We start from the raw sequence: 16,141 nt of genomic DNA on the forward strand, positions 1-16,141 counted from the left end.
ATATGTAACTTTTTTGGGGTGACCTGACCGAATTCAAATAAAAATGTGAGTTATAGATATGTAATTTGCATTAAAAGCAAGTTTAAGAAGTGGTAGATCTGTTCTATGTGCACTATTTCTTTGCTTCCCGTTCTTAAGTTACTTTCGGTTTAGTACCCCAGCTTCAAACAGCTGAAAATACAATATTTTTAGTTATTAAAAATATATTCCACAGAGGTTTAGATGGTACAACGATTCTCCACACTATATTTGTTTTGTCACATCAATTGAAATTAACCAAATTTTAGCAACCAAGAAATGGCGGAGCAATTTCAGCATATTGCACAAATTTAGTCCCCATAATGCATTGCTCTTTACAGTACTGTACTGTAATATAGATTTACAGTAGGTCTATGTACATCTTTCGCTGGAAACTTACAGCAATTGTTAGTGATATTGTTCCCTGATCACTTTTGAATTTGAGAGACACATCTATCTGAGTACTACCATCTATGGTGTTACGTTTGATTTCGCACAGGTAAGATAACAAAACGGTGTTTCGCAGGGGAGTTAACATAACTACAACATAACTATATAACGGAATACGTCGATTTATAAGGAGAAAATGACAGATCCGTGTAAAACACAAAAAAATAATCAAATACGCAATAATATGGTTCAAATTTCACTTGAGTAATATTACTGCAGCCTAGACCAAAAATATCACTGCTATCATACATGTAGGGCATATCACCAAGGACCAAATTATCAAACAAAGACAGTCACTATCTCATTGTCCAACTATAGAGAATGATGCGACTGGCGGAGAAAGGCCAAGTCATTTCCCAACGCAGCTGAACTCCACACCACAGGCTCTTAATCTCATCCAGATGTGCAACACACAACCCAACGCACAAATAAGCACGCACGCACACATATACAGAAAACCGTGAATTCATCGAAATCATAGTTTAGCTACGACTTCAAACTTCTCAAAACTCAATTTTAAGATGAACATAACTGTGCATAACACATACTGTACCTTTCATGGCGTTATATAAATCTGTTAGGAGTGTAGAAGAGATGAGAGTCTCTATGTCACTTTTAGCGCATCTCAAAGTTCCGTCCAACCGGGCAGAGTTGAATCAGTTGCTTTGAGAACAGAAAACTAAACGTGTACACAAAAAGTTCAGCTCCCCCAACTGCAAAATGTAATGATTGCGCACGAACCGCTCCGTTAGGCTATTTGTTCATCCCGAACATCCCGTTAGAATGTCATTGTTCCGTTATTTGCATACATAGTTGAATAAAATATGTAGCGTGCGTTGGAGAGAAATGTAAAAGTTCACGTATTCGTAATATTTTGTGTAGCTCTGTAAAATGCACCCGTGGCTATAGTGTTAGGTTGTTGATGTCTTCTTTCCAGTACGCTGCGCCTGCCACAATCACAAACCCACAAAAATGTCAAAGCCAAAGGAAGTCCCGCGTCTGGAGCCCCGTTCTAGCAGCAAACCACGTGTGTTCTACATCTGTCCGATCCCCCCCACTCCTCGCACTCCTTAAAGGGGAAAAGGTGAGGATGCCTTTCAGCGCGAACTCTGGGACCCTTGTGGAGCTGCTAGCAGGAGATGAGATTAGATTACTGGCTTGATGGCGATCGCGTCCTCTGGGTGAAAAATCTGGTACTCATTAAAGACCATTTCAAAGGGGTTGCGGAGGGGGCTCAACCAACATCACTGGACCAACCTGGGACATTAGACAGTGCACTGCATTTTTTGTGTGCATTCTTTCTCACTTCAAGTAGTATTTATAGGATATTAGACAAAACAGTTGGAATGTTCAATATCCATCCACTCTTTTATAAAGTGGTATGTTTCCACTACCACCAATAACTATTATCACCCTTGAGAGAAGTTACTACTCTCACAGCTGGGAATGTTGCTAGGAATGCCAGACCATTTTATTCAGCCTAATGGGAACCCAAACACAGACCTTACCCTCTTTGGTTTGTGGCCCCTGAAATGTCATTGCCCTACAGATGCAGTTCGCTGATCAAATACACAGGGTCTTCTCAGGCTAATTAGGACAACAAGGCAATTAGTATCTTTTACCACATGTTTTACTGAGTGTCAATGGGATACGAGTACACATGGCGTTTCTGTTTTGTCTAAAACGGCCCAAAATAATATAGAGTCACCTACGTTTAGCGCTTATGTGCACATTGAACAAAGCATTAATTGTGTACGTGTGTGTGCGTGTGCTTATTTGCGTGTGTGTGTGGGTGTTTGTGTGCGGGTGCATGCATGCATGTGTTTTGCGGCAAACTCCCTTGGTGTTCGCACTCAAGCTGATCCTCTGGCACGCGTTCAGTCACAATCTGATTCTACAAACAGATCGATTTCAGGGAAAAACTGAAAATCCCCCAAGCTTTAAAGAGCAGCCACAGATCACCTCGTAAAGCTTCCGGTGCATTCCAAATGGCACCATATCCTGTTTGACAAGGGCCCATAGCGCATTATTTAGGGAATATGGTGCCATTTGGGACTCAATCTTCTTATTTATGGATAAGAGCCCATAACCAACCCTAACCCAGGCTCAGTGTTAAGGGCTTGGGTTATGACACAGTCCGGAGGGTATCGGCTTCTAGACCAGTCTGAAATAATTTGAGGGGTCATCCAGTGTTTTCCATAGGGCTGCAAAACTGTTTTTTAAATTTATTTTTAAAAATGTTTTTTACATTTTTTTTTTACTGTTGGCTATAATTGGAGCAGCAGGTTGGTATTAGTGCCCAGGTAGAGATCAGGGCTTGCTGATAGAAAGCAGTTGAGTGGCAGGTAGTCTATATACCAGACTCCTGCTGGGCCTCATTTAGAGGTTGGGACCTCATTTGCTGTGTCAGGGCTCTGTGCAGTACAGAGGGTTCATATTAACCAGGCAAGAAATACTGTGCCTTCAGTAAGTATTCACACCCCTTGACTTTTTCCACATTTTGTTGTCTTACAGCCTGAATTTAAAATGTATTCCAATTTGATTTTGTGTCACTGGCCTACACACAATATCCCATAATGTGTCAAAGTGGAATTATGTTTTTCGAAATGTTTCAGAAATTAATAAGTATTATAATAATAAGTATTAATAAGTAAGTTAATAAGTATTATAATAAGTACAATAAGTATTTAAGTATTTAGTATTTAAGTATTTAACCCCTTTGTTATGGCAAGCCCTAATAAGTTCAGGAGTAAAAATGTGCTTAAGAAGTCACTAAAAAAGTTGCATGGACTCTGTCTACAATGATGTTTACATGATTTTGAATGACTACCTCATCTATGTATCCCACAAATACAATTATCTGTAAGGTCCCTCAGTTGAGCAGTGAATTTAAAAAGCAGATTCAACCACAAAGACCAGGGAGGTTTTCAAATGCCTCGCAAAGAAGAGCACCTATTGGTAGATTGGTAAAAAAACAAACAGACATTGAATATCCCTTTGAGCATGGTAAAGTTATTAATTACACTTTGGATGGTGTATCAATACACCCAGTCACTACAAAGATACAATAATAATATTCCAAAATATCTACCTTGTTTGCTATTTGGCACTAAAGTAAAACTTTATGTCCGGAATACATACAAAGCATGATTTTTGGGGCAAATTCAACACAACACATCACTGATTGCCACTCTTCATACTTTTAAGCATGCTGCTGGCTGCATCATGTTATGGGTATGCTTGTCATCAGCAAGGTCTAGGGTATTTTTTAGGATAAAAAGTAAGGCAATAGGGCTAAGCACAGGCAAAATTCTTGAGGAAAACCTGGTTCAGTCTGCTTTCCAACAGACACTGTGAGACAAATTCACCTTTCAGCAAGACAATAACATAAAACACAAGGCCAAATATACACTGGAATTGCTTACCAATATGACATTGAATGTTCCTGAGTAGCCTAGTTACAGTTCTGACTTAAATCGTCTTGAAAATCTATGGCAAGACTTGAAAACGTACATACCCCAATCAGAAGCCATGGATTACAGGCAACATCCGCACTGAGCTAAAGGGTAGAGCTGCCGCTATCAAGGAGTGGGACTTGAACCCGGACGCTTATAAGAAATCCCGCTATGCCCTCCGACTAACCATCAAGCAGTCAAAGTGTCATTACAGCACTGAGATTGAATCTTACCACACCGGATCCGACGTTTTCCGGATGTGGCAGGGTTTACAAACTATTACGGACTACAAAGGGAAGCACAGCCGTGTGCTGCCCAGTGACACGAGCCTACCAAATGAGCTAAATAACTTCTATAATCGCTTCGAGGCAAGCAACACTGAAGCATGCATGAGAGTATCAGCTGTTCCAGACGACTGTGTGATCATGCTCTCCATAGCCAATGTGAGTAAGACCTTTAAACAGGTCAACATTCACAAGGCTGCAGGGCCAGATGGACCACCAGGACGTGTACTCAGAGCATGTGCTGACCAACTGGCAAATGTCTTCACTGGCATTTACAAACTGTTCCTGCCCGAGTCTGTAATACCAACATGTTTCAAGCAGACCACCATAATCCATGTACCCAAGAACTCGAAGGTAACCTGCCTAAGTGACTACCAACCCGTAGCACTCACGTCTGTAGGCACAGATGACGCAATCTCTATTGCACTCCACACTGCCCTTTCCCACCTGGACAAAAGGAACACCTACATGAGAATGCTATTCATTGACTACAACTTAGTGTTCAACACCATGTGGCCTCAAAGCCCATAACTAAGCTAAGGACCCTAGGACTAAACACCTCCCTCTGCAACTGGATCCTGGACTTCCTGACGGGCCTCCCCCCAGGTGGTAAGGGTAGGTAACAACACATCTGCCACGCTGATCTTTAACACAGGGGACTCTCAGGGGTGCGTGCTCAGTCCCCTCCTGTACTCCCTGTTCACCCATGACTGCATTGCGAAGCACGACTCCATCATTAAGTTTGCCAACGAAACAACAGTGGTAGGCCTGATCACCGACAATGATGAGACAGCCTATAGGGAGGACGTCAGAGTCCTGGCAGTGTGGTGCCAGGATAACAACCTCTCCCGCAACGTGGTCAAGACTAAGGAGATGATTGTGGACTACAGGAAAAGGAGGACCGGGCATGCCCCCATTCTCATCGACGGGGCTGTAGTGGAGCAGGTTGAAAGCTTCAATTTCATTGGTGTCCACATCACCAACAAACTATCATGGTCCAAACACACCAAGACAGTTGTGAAGAGGGCTCGACAACGCCTATTCCCCCTCAGGAGACTGAAAAGATTTGGCATGTGTCCTCAGATTCTCAAAAAGTTCAACAGCTGCACCATCGAGAGCAGCCTAACTGGTTGCATTACCACCTGGTATGGCAACTGCTTGGCCTCCGACCGCTATGCACTACATAGGGTAGTGCGTACGGCCCAGTACATCACTGGGGCCAAGCTTCCTGCCATTAAGGACCTTTATACCAGGCGGTGTCAGATAAAGAAAAATATTGTAATTGCCAAAGACTCCAGCCACGCTAGTCATACACCGTTCTCTCTGCTACAGCACGGCAAGAGGTGCCGGACCACCAAGTCTAGGTCCAAAAGGCTTCTTAACAGCTTATACCCCCAAGCCATAAGACTCCTGAACAACTAATCAAATGGCTACTCAGACTATTTACATTGTCCCCCCTTCCCCATTTTTGCACTGCTGCTAATTTATGTTTATTATCTATGCATGATCACTTTAACTCTACCTACATGTACATATTACATCAATTATCTCGACTAACCTGTGCCCCTGCACATTGACTCTGAACCGGTACCCCCCTGTATATAGCCTCGCTACTGTTATTTTATTGTTGCTCCTTAATTATTTTTTATTTCAGTTTATTTTAGTAAATACTTTCTTAACACTTATGTTTCTTAAACTGCATTCTTGGTTAAGTGCTTTTAAGTAAGCATTTCACTGTAAGGTTGTGTTCGGCATGTGACAAATACTATTGTGTTTTATTTGATTTGAAATGGCTATCTAGCAATGATACAACAACCAACTTGACACAGCTTGAAGAATTTTGTGCAAATATTGTACAATCCAGGTGTGCAAAGCTCTTAGATACTTACCCAGAAAGACTCACAGGTGTGATTGCTGCCAAAGGTGATTCTAACATGTATTGACTCAGGGGTGTGAATACTTACGTCAATGAGATACTTCTGTATTTCATTTACAATAAATTTGCCAAAAATTACGAAGACATGCTTTCACTTTGTCATTATGGAGTTTTGTGTGTATATGGGTGAATTTCATTCATTTTAAATTCAGGCTTTAACACAACAACATGTGGAATATGTCAATACAAATGTGTTCCACATTTACCAACCTGCTACCATACAGTTTAGATATTGACTAGTTCTGTTCCAGGGCGTAAATCACATTTCTACATTAAGTCAGTCAAGGAACGTGCACCAAAGCCCTGGGCCAGAGCTCGATATTAATATCATCAGGATGACGTAAAAGTGGTCAGAAAGTGAAAAGGAAACAACATTCCCACAGACCAATTCACACAGAAACACACACACAGACACACACACACACACACACACACACACACACACACACACACACACACACACACACACACACACACACACACACACACACACACACACACACACACACACACAGAGAGAGCACAGTCATTTTTCAATCATGCAAAAGCGAAAGCGGTGTTGCATGCATGGTGGATATTACGGGGCCCAAGGGAAAGGAGGTCTTCGTGCCATGGGGTTCGGTTTAGAGTTTGGGTCTTTCTGGCATGGAGCCACAGTGAGGCCCTGGGTTGTGTATGTGTGATGGCCATGGCAAACAGATTCGATTCAGAGTAGAGCCAACACTCAAACTTCGGGGCCAATGTCCGCCATGGGTCGGCCTTCTCTCTCTGCAGTGTGAATAGGGGCAATTCGTGGAAATAGTTTCACTGAGACACGTAGTCTGTGGAGAAAAGGCTCTGAAGTCCTGTGGAAAAGATAAGCAGATTGTTGTTTTTTTTGTTGTTTTTGTTATGTATGCACTGAAACGGTAATCTCTAGTCAGCTGTGCAGGTAAGGTGTGGATGACGGCAGGCTTAATGGTCGATATTGCAAATAGGCTAATTGGATCTAAGATGACTGCTGTCTACAGTCATATAAATAGAACAAATCCTTGGGTTAATGCGAACACATCACGCTCGACCGCACGGCGCTACCAAGTCTGCTGCTTTTGTTTTCTCTCATCTCTCAAGGTAAATGTACGTTTGTGCCATTCATCCTATAGCATGTTCCCATCACGTGTTGTAGCTTTGCTTTCTGATTGGTTTCTGGTATGTATTGAGTAAGTAATTAGGCATGTATGTAGGCTACTATGGATGCTGGTATGCAGGATATCTGTTCGTATTGGAAATAACTGATTAGTGGTATGAGAAAGGTATGGTGTGTTTTGTGATGTGTTTGGCTGTTGCAGTCTTTTCTATGGATGATATTTTTCTCATACTGAAATAGAGATTATTGTCAGTAGGAGGAAAAATCTTTTATGTAGTATTGAGTGGCTATCAGGGTTGGAGTCAATTCCATTTTAATTCCAGCCAATTCAGAAAGTAAACCAAATGTTCCTTGTTGAAAAGCATAGAAGAGAATTGGAATTTCAGTGTACTTCCTGAATTGATTGGAATGGAAACAGAATTGACCCCAACCCTGGTTGCTATTCAGTTTACCATGTCGTTTTCCAGCCACTATTCAGTTACTTAATTTGCATTTCAGTGGAGAGAGACAGATGATTTATTTTGTGAAGTTGAACATATATCTTTTAAGTATAACCCATCTCTAACATTTGAACAATAAGCATAAATAGTCTATCGAGCTATTGATTGTACCCATCCGTTGCCCTTTATGGCTTCGAAATCATTGGCATCTTTTCACCAATCCTTTGAATGCTTGAGATATTTGCACCCCCTTGTGGCAGACAACGGGATCCCTACGTCATGTCAGGTGTCTATTCAAATCCTCTTGTCTGTGAAGATCAGGCAAGATCCAGAACTGTCGATGAATCAATGACTTCCAGGAAGGTTACGTGAGAAGAAGTCATCTCTCTAAAGCCCAATTCAAAGTCCACAGCCGGCAGAGCCACGATCATCCGGCGGCCTCATTGCCTACGGGCCAGTCAAGAGAGCACGTTTTTCTGTATCGATCTGACGTCAAGTCCTAATATTTAACCAATTGGTTGTGTTTCAGAGCTGCACCTGTGAGAGTACGCCAGTGAAGATGAGAGCACTGCTGATTCTCACCCTCTACATTTCATCTCTTGGGGTCCTGCACTGTGGCCCCGACCCCTCTCCCACAGAACTGAGTGAGGATGTTCTCCAGGGTGAGACCTCTTTTGAAATGCACTATACCACATGCAACTTTCTTCCCCTTTATCTAACATGTGACGTTCAGCAAAGCCTTTTATCCAAATGGACTGACAGTAGTGCATGCAAACATTTTCAAATTCCTTGAACCCACAACCCTGGCATTGCAAGGACCATACTTTACCAGGACTATCGGTGTCACATAATGGCAATCAAAATCAAATCAAATCAAATAGTATTTGTCACATCCCGAATCCAACAGGTGTAGACCTTGAAATGCTTACTTATAAGCACTTAACCAACAATGCAGTTCAAGAAACAGAGTATTTAATAAAATAAACAAAAGTAAATATTAACACAATAAAATACCAATAACGAGGCTATATACAGGGGGTACCGGTACCGAGACAATGTGCAGGTTAGTCGAGGTAATTTGTGCATGTAGGTAGGGGTAAAGTGACTATACATAGATAATAAACAGCGAGTAGCAGCAGTGTAAAAACAAAGGGGGTGTCAATGTAAATAGTCTGGGTGGCCATTTGATCAATTGTTCAGCAGTCTTATGGCTTGGGGGTAGAAGCTGTTAAGGAGCCTTTTGGACCTAGACTTGGCGCTCTGGTACCGCTTGCCATGAGGTAGCAGGGAGAACAGTCTATGACTTGGGTGACTGGAGTTTGGGCCTTCCTCTGTCACCGCCTAGTATATAGGTCCTGGATGTTAGGTATCTTGGCCTTAGTGATGTACTGGGCTGTACGCACTACCCTCTGAAGCGCCTTACGGTCAGATGCCGAGCAGTTGCTATACCAAGTGGTGATGCAACCGGTCAGGATGCTCTCGATGGTGCAGCTGTAGAACTTTTTAAGGATCTGGGGACCCATGCCAAATCTTTTCAGTCTGCTAAGGGGGAATAGGAGTTGTCGTGCCCTCTTCACAACTTTCTTGGTGTGTTTGGACCATGATAGTTTGTTGGTGATGTGGATACCAAGGAACTTGTATTTCTTGACCCGTTCCACTACAGCCCTGTCGATGTGAATGGGGGCTTGTTCGGCCCTCCTTTTCCTGTAGTCCACGATCATCTCCTTTGTGTTGCTCACGTTGAGGGAGAGGTTGTTGTCCTGGCACCACACTGCCAGGTCTCTGACCTCCTCCCTATAGGCTGTCTCATCGTTGTCGATGATCAGGCCTACCACCATTGTGTCGTCAGCAAACTTAATGATGGTGAAGGAGTCGTACTTGCCGCAGTCGTGGGTGAACAGGGAGTACAGGAGGGGACTAAGCACGCACCTCTGAGGGGCCTGTGTGTTGAGGATCAGCGTGGCAGATGTGTTGTGGTCTACCCTTACCACCTGGGGGGCGGCCTGCCAGGAAGTTTTTGTTCAGGAGGGAAAGAGGCAGTGTGGAGTGCGATTGAGATTGCGTCGTCTGTGGATCTGTTGGGGCGTTATGCAAATTGGAGTGGGTCTAGGGTTTCTGGGATGATGGTGTTGGTGTGAGCCATGACCAGCCTTTCAAAGCACTTCATGGCTACCTACGTGAGTGTTACGGGGCTGTAGTCGTTTAGGCAGGTTACCTTCGCTTCCTTGGGCACAAGGATTATGGTGGTCTGCTTGAAACATGTAGGTATAAGAGACTCGGTCAGGGAGAGGTTGAAAATGTCCGTGAAGACACTTTCCAGTTGGTCCGCGCATGCTCTGAGCACATGTCCCGGTAATCCGTCTGGCCTATATCCAGATGTTTTCTCTGTTGGTTCTGGGTCCAGGGCTGTCGAGGGATGGTGAGCGTTATGTTGACGAGGAGATGAAGAGAGCCTTGTTTGGGGTGAAGCGGATGAAGGAGGTGATGGAGAAGAACCAAGAGAAGCATGAACACCTCATGAAGACCCTCAAAGAAAGTAGTGACAAGAGGAAGGTAAGTCATTTCACAGACAAAGCCGTGCACATAAAATCATCATACAGTAACATATGCAGTGCATTCGGAAAATATTCATAGCCCTGGATCAAATTGTTTGTTCCCCCTTCATCAATCCGCACACAATACCCCCGAAATGACAAAGCAAAAACAGGTTTGTAGAACTTCTGTCATATCCAATTGGTAGGTACAGTCCTGTCCCATCGCTGCAACTCCCGTACGGACTCGGAAGAGGCGAAGGTCGAGAGCCGTGCGTCCCTCGAAACACAACCCCGTCAAGCCGCACTGCTCCTTGACACCACGCACACGTTTAACCCGGAGGCCAGCCGCACCAATGGGTCAGAGGAAACAAAGATGAATGGAGAAAAGTACAGAGAGAATGGGTGAAACTCATTCTTGCATCGTTATACCCAAGAAGACTTGAGGCTGTAATCGCTGCCAAAGGTTCTTCAACAAAGTACTGAGTAAAGGGTCTGAATACTTGTGTAAATGTGGCACAGTGGTCTAAAAGGTACTGCATCGCAATTACTACAGATCCCGCTGTAGTTTTGGTACCCTTCCCCAGATCTGTGCCTCGACACAATCCTGTCTCGGAGTTCTAAGGACAATTTCCTCTACCTCACGGCTTGGTTTTGGCTCTGACATGCACTGTCAACTGTGGGACCTTATATAGACAGGTGTGTGCCTTTCCAATGTCCAATCAAATTAATTTTCGACAGGTGGACTCCAATCAAGTTCCAAACTTCTTCCATTTAAGAATGATGGAGGCCACTGTGTTCTTGGGGACCTTCAATGCTGCAGATCTGACTTCCTCATACACAGAAACCCATCACACATTTTCTGCCTCATAAAAAAAGGGTCATACAGAGACCACAAAGCAGACACTGAGTTGTGGATGTGGACTTAAGGAGGGCGTAGAGTACACATTTTTTTTAAACTGTTTTTGCATTGTCATTATGGGGTATTGTGTGTAGATTGATGAAGGGAATTTAAAAAAAAATCCATTTTAGAATAAGGCTCTAACGTTACAACATGTGGAAAAAGTCAAGGGGTCTGAATACTTTCCGAAGGCAATGTATAAGGTACCATGATAATAACAAATCACAGATTATTATCTGCATATGATTTAGGCAGTGAAAGATAGCACTTGGTTGAACACACCACAGCATTTAAGGCACGAGACAATTTGCGTTAATGTAACTCTATTAAGCATATGTACAAATATGTAAGTTATGCTCTTCCCCGAGGATAAGAATGTCCTCCAAATGAATAAATAACGTCATATCTGATTATATCATCAATAAAATAAACCCCACTGTAAGAAATTAATCCACGGTGAGAGATTGGAGTCCAAAAAAGCATTAATCATCCTGAATCTAACAGGCTGTGTCCCAAATGGCACCCTAATTCCCTATGTATTGCATAGGGTTTAGGGTACCATTTGGGATGCAAACAGGCTCACCCTCTTCTACATGCCGTACACTGACACCAACGCTCTGACTTCCCCACACACAGACACCCATCGCATAGTTCCTGCCTCACAAAAAAAGCTCATACAAAGCAGACAGTGAGTTGTGGATGTGGACCTAAGGAGGGCGTAGAGTACAGCCCAGTCAGGATTAATGGGCTGACTGTAGATTTATGTCTGTGTTCTGCATTCGTTCAGAAGGGAGGGTACTGTGAGCCAGGGCCTAGGAGGACAGCTGAGCTGAAGGGGCCTCAGAACCACATCCTCCTCTTTCTCTCCTCATTGACCACACATTCACCCTACACACTGACAGAGATTAGTACAGAGGTAACCAGGAAGAAATGGAGAGGTTACAAGGACCATTAGGCATGGTTATATTAAAATGCAGCACAGTACTTTTTCAGAGTTATGATCATTGAAATGTGGTTCCATTAAGTCAGTCCAGTTGATCTTGCCTGTTAATACCTCTAAAGAACACCCCAGTTTGCTATTGAATTTACAATTTTGGCTGCATTTTAGTTCCCAATATGGTCTATTCCATAGTGAAGTTTCCTCTAGATACAGATCTAGGATCAGCTTCTCCTCTCCCAAGCCTAACCTTAACCATTAGTGGGGGGAAATGCAAAACGAACCCAAGATCTGCATCTAAGGGCAACTACACTTTACTCTTTATTTTACTGAAGGGGGCAATGCAACTGGCCACAGAGGCGGAGCTAAAGCTTCAGAAGGCGGAGGAGCAGTGCCATGATTCGCTAAGGACATCCTTTATGGAGTGTCGACCCTGCCTGGAAGACACGTGCAAGACATTTTACACCTCCACCTGCCGGAGAGGCTTCTCCTCCTTCTCTTTCAAAGTAAGGCATTTATCTCTGCCTTCAAGGCCCCTTACACATCCACGGCTGCATCGACCCATGTCTTATCAAGTAGGCCCAAGATTGGTACAAATTCAGCTCCATTTAGGTATTTGGTTCTCTTCTGCTCACAGGTGGAGGAGTTCTTCAGGAAGTTATCCTCCCAACTGGAAACTCCAGACCAGGTTGTCAATCAGAACCAAGATAACCTGACCCAGATCCAGAACTCGGACGATCCAGATCTGGAGCTGGTGCGGCTGAATGCCTCCTTCAGTCAGATGCAAGGGAAAATGAGCTCCCTGCACAACCGGAGCACAGAGCTGGTCGACAACATGCACCAAGAGTTTGGCCATGGCTTCTGGGTGGCCTTCACCACTAAGCTGAAGCCCGAGCCCCTCTCCCCCACACAGGAGTCCCCTAGTGGGGGCTTCTTCATGGGCATGGGCCGCCTTGGCAGCATGGGCCTAGATGATGTGCTGGAGGAAGTATATGACTTTGGCCGGGCTGTAGTGGAAGACTTCAGCGATGCAATGACAGATGTCTTGGACGAGATGCAGGAGGCTGTAGATGAGGAGTCTTGGCAGCAGAGAGGTATCCAATGATAATAGCCATTCGATACACATTCAGACTACTGGCAAATTTGATCATTATCAGATTTGTCAGGAAATACAGTATCTATTTCATATACCATTATATAATGTTGAGATTTCAAGATCTAAGTACTATAGTCAACGATTGTATAGTATGAAGATGCCTAGAAACTGCTCCTCCAATATAAATCCCAGATTGCGTTTGTAGGCAATGTCATGGCAACGTTGGCTAGCTAAACTCATGCGCATAAACACGTCATCGTGTCTAACTGTCATTCTCGCACCGAACTGCTCATGTGCAGGCCGTCAAATCAGAGGCACCCCTTCATCCCTTTCATGAGGTTGGAGTAATAACATGTTCAGCTACGTAAGACATTGACTCGAATCTAGTTTGTGCCTTTAGATTTAGAGAAAAAATAACAACCAATACTTTCTCCCATTGACTTCCCAAACCCCAAACCCCTGATTGGTCTGTCAAGTCTGCTTTGCAAAGTGTTCCCAAAATAATTTCAATGTTGGGTCTCTGGGTTTAGAAACTCTGTGCTATAGTTATCACATTGTGGTGTTTCTCTAATTTGATACAGCTCCGATGATGTTTTCCTGTGTGCTGTGCCCCTTTCCAAAAACACAGAGTCCTTCCCTAGCTGGAGCTGGGTCCCAGTTCCATTCCCAGACATGTATCTCTGTAGACAGCTCCGCAGGCAGGTAGCAGAGTGCTGGCAGCTGCAGAGACTGTGCGAATCCTGTCAGGACACTTTGGTGAAAGGTAAATATTGATGATCATTATTGAACTCTCATTGATTTAAAAGGTTGCCTGTCCTATTGGAACACATGGTTCAAATCACACATTGCGCCCCTTGGCGATTCCCATGAAATGGTGTTCTACGGTCTAGCTTCTAGACTGTTAACTTAAGTGTTTGACCACGCCGTTGTGTAACAGAGTTGGTCTCAATTTGCAAATCACTAGCTTTTCTAGTGTAATTAGCTAAGACAGGGACAGGTAAGGAAGCTATACTGTTAAGCAAGCACAGTGTTATAGGGGGGAATGGGGTAAGTTGAGCAAAATGGGTAAATTGAACTACCCTTGTTTCTAGGAAACCATATACAAAATGTCTCATTTCACCAAATATTTAGGAAGAGGTTGTCAATTCATGGAATTTGTGAAGGAAGAAACCACACGGAAAAGGTTGTAGCAAGTTAGGTCCAAAAACTGATTTTCACCAAGTCTAATTAATATATTGTGTTAGAGGTTTCATGATGCTTGTATCTAAACCAAAGTAGATCATTTAAAGGTTGTTCTCTAGATCAGTTGTGGTCTCTATAAACTTAAATATGAGGTACATAAACCTAGCATGAAATGTCTTCCTTGTAACTGTGTGGGCTAATATAGTCAAAATGTTTGCCTTGGGGTAAATTGAGCCAATGGCAAGTTGAGCAAATTGAAGTGTTTTCTTCTCAGTTGTAACGCAAGGCATTATCGCTGGGATAGGAGATAACAACAGGGCCTGGCCTATGTTAAAAGTGTTTTTAAAAAAAAGTTACACCTGTGTTAACAGCTGCTTAAAATGATTAACAGACAAAAACGCGATTGTGTTGAATTGTGTTTGGGAAATAAAGATAGACATGGTTTTAAAAGGTAGTGGTAATATTACATTTAGTACAGAAATGTGTAGGCGGCTTAACTTACCCTGTCCAGTGGTAATGTTTTACATACATTCTGATTATTTCCAGGGGTACACAACATCCTGACATACATGTAGACATCTTCGTCATAAATAATACTATATTTCCCTTGACAGAGTTGATGCTAAATGTAAGAAATGTCTACATTTCTCCCCACATCTGTATCATGTTCCCCCAGAGTGTCCCAGTGTTAGGGAACTCCACTCTGCGCTGGAGGAGACCTACCGGCTGCTCAACACGTCTCGTCTGCAGTATGAGGAGATGCTGCAGGTGGTCCAGAAACACACGGATGACACACGCACCTGGCTCAACGCCATGGAGGCCAAATATGGCTGGGTGACGCAGCTCACCAATGGCACCCTGGGTCCTCAGTACATCTTCGGTGTGAGCGGGGCAAGTTCACAGGACACACGTAAATGGTTGTCCTTTTGTACCTCTGATGGTGATGATGTTGTTGTTGATGATGATTTCAGCCCTTTAGAAAAAGAAAAAATATATATTATTCTCATGATTACTGTGTTGTAATATGTTTCCAGGTGGTTCTACAGGTGAGGGATAATGGGTTTAAAGGTGACACCAGAGTGGTGTTGAACATCCTGAACTCTCCTTTATTAACCCTCTCCGTCCCCGCAGAGCTAGAGGTGCAGGACTCTGCCTTCATTCAGTATGTGGTCCAAGAGGCCCTGGCCCACTACAAACAGTCAAAGGTAAGTATAAAGTCTGCAGCTAGGCAAAACGTACATGCCATGACTACAGTACCCAGACAATTCCTTATAATTTAAATGTCTCATACAGTATGCTATAGGCCCAAGCTAGTTATACATGACAAAAGTAAGGGGTTGTATCCTGCATTGTTTCTGATTCTTTCACAGATATGAAGTAATCCGAGGATTTTGCATGCTGTGCTATTCATAAGCCTCAATTTACCATTGTGTGTCTACCAGTTCCTTGGAATGGAGCATTATGTTTAAGGTTGTATGCAACATTTGGTCGAGCTACGAGCTATACTCTATACACTAAGTGATGGAATAAAAAAATGTAAGCAACATGTGTTTGATCAACTTTTACATTTTACTGATGATTAAACTGTGATTGTGAACATTTCCATGGTTATTTTTATTTATTTATGTTCATACATCACTCGTTTCTGATCACTCGTCTCTATATTCGCGGCATATAGAGAGGCGGGGATTACCTTTTGCGCGTTTTTTCCCCAATCTCCCATTGGTCCAGTTGTAAAACCAAGAATCACGCTTGCCCTCGTCTTTTACTTGATTGGAGGAATAT

The 16,141-nt window shown here is 43.3% G+C and overlaps 2 protein-coding genes across 6 annotated transcripts in view; one reads left to right on the top strand and one right to left on the bottom strand.

Annotated features, from left to right (window-relative positions):
* The window catches only part of LOC112227973 (collectin-12), a 62,962-nt gene extending 61,462 nt beyond the window's left edge, over positions 1 to 1,500 (bottom strand). The window contains exon 1 of the mRNA XM_024393028.2: positions 1,022 to 1,500. Coding sequence (XP_024248796.1) covers positions 1,022 to 1,028 — 7 coding nt within the window. The 5' untranslated portion in view covers positions 1,029 to 1,500. The remainder of the gene's footprint in view (positions 1 to 1,021) is intronic.
* A 5,689-nt stretch (positions 1,501 to 7,189) lies between these two features.
* Positions 7,190 to 15,957, top strand: LOC112227971 (clusterin-like protein 1). Of its 5 annotated transcripts, XM_042308496.1 has the most exons (9): positions 7,358 to 7,435; positions 8,239 to 8,371; positions 10,114 to 10,262; positions 12,414 to 12,584; positions 12,716 to 13,172; positions 13,803 to 13,937; positions 15,033 to 15,247; positions 15,391 to 15,561; positions 15,727 to 15,957. In XM_042308496.1, exons 1-9 carry the CDS (start codon positions 7,427 to 7,429, stop codon positions 15,730 to 15,732), a joined length of 1,446 nt encoding a protein of 481 aa, XP_042164430.1. In that variant the 5' UTR covers positions 7,358 to 7,426; the 3' UTR covers positions 15,733 to 15,957. The 5 variants fall into 5 exon arrangements, with proteins under 5 accessions (XP_042164426.1, XP_042164427.1, XP_042164429.1 ...); XM_042308492.1 differs by lacking the exons at positions 7,358 to 7,435; positions 15,727 to 15,957 and adding an exon at positions 7,190 to 7,253 and having other exon boundaries at positions 15,391 to 15,719; XM_042308493.1 differs by lacking the exons at positions 7,358 to 7,435; positions 15,727 to 15,957 and adding an exon at positions 7,194 to 7,259 and having other exon boundaries at positions 15,391 to 15,719.
* The last annotated feature ends 184 nt before the right edge of the window (positions 15,958 to 16,141 follow it).

Source organism: Oncorhynchus tshawytscha, linkage group LG29 (genome assembly GCF_018296145.1).
Source record: "Oncorhynchus tshawytscha isolate Ot180627B linkage group LG29, Otsh_v2.0, whole genome shotgun sequence".
Classification (NCBI taxonomy): Eukaryota; Metazoa; Chordata; class Actinopteri; order Salmoniformes; family Salmonidae; genus Oncorhynchus; species Oncorhynchus tshawytscha.

Coding starts and splice junctions, on each gene's coding strand:
- LOC112227971 (XM_042308491.1), top strand. Junction 12,585..12,715: donor TCTCCTCCTTCTCTTTCAAA/GTAAGGCATTTA, acceptor TTCTGCTCACAG/GTGGAGGAGTTCTTCAGGAA. Junction 13,173..13,802: donor GGAGTCTTGGCAGCAGAGAG/GTATCCAATGAT, acceptor CCAAAAACACAG/AGTCCTTCCCTAGCTGGAGC.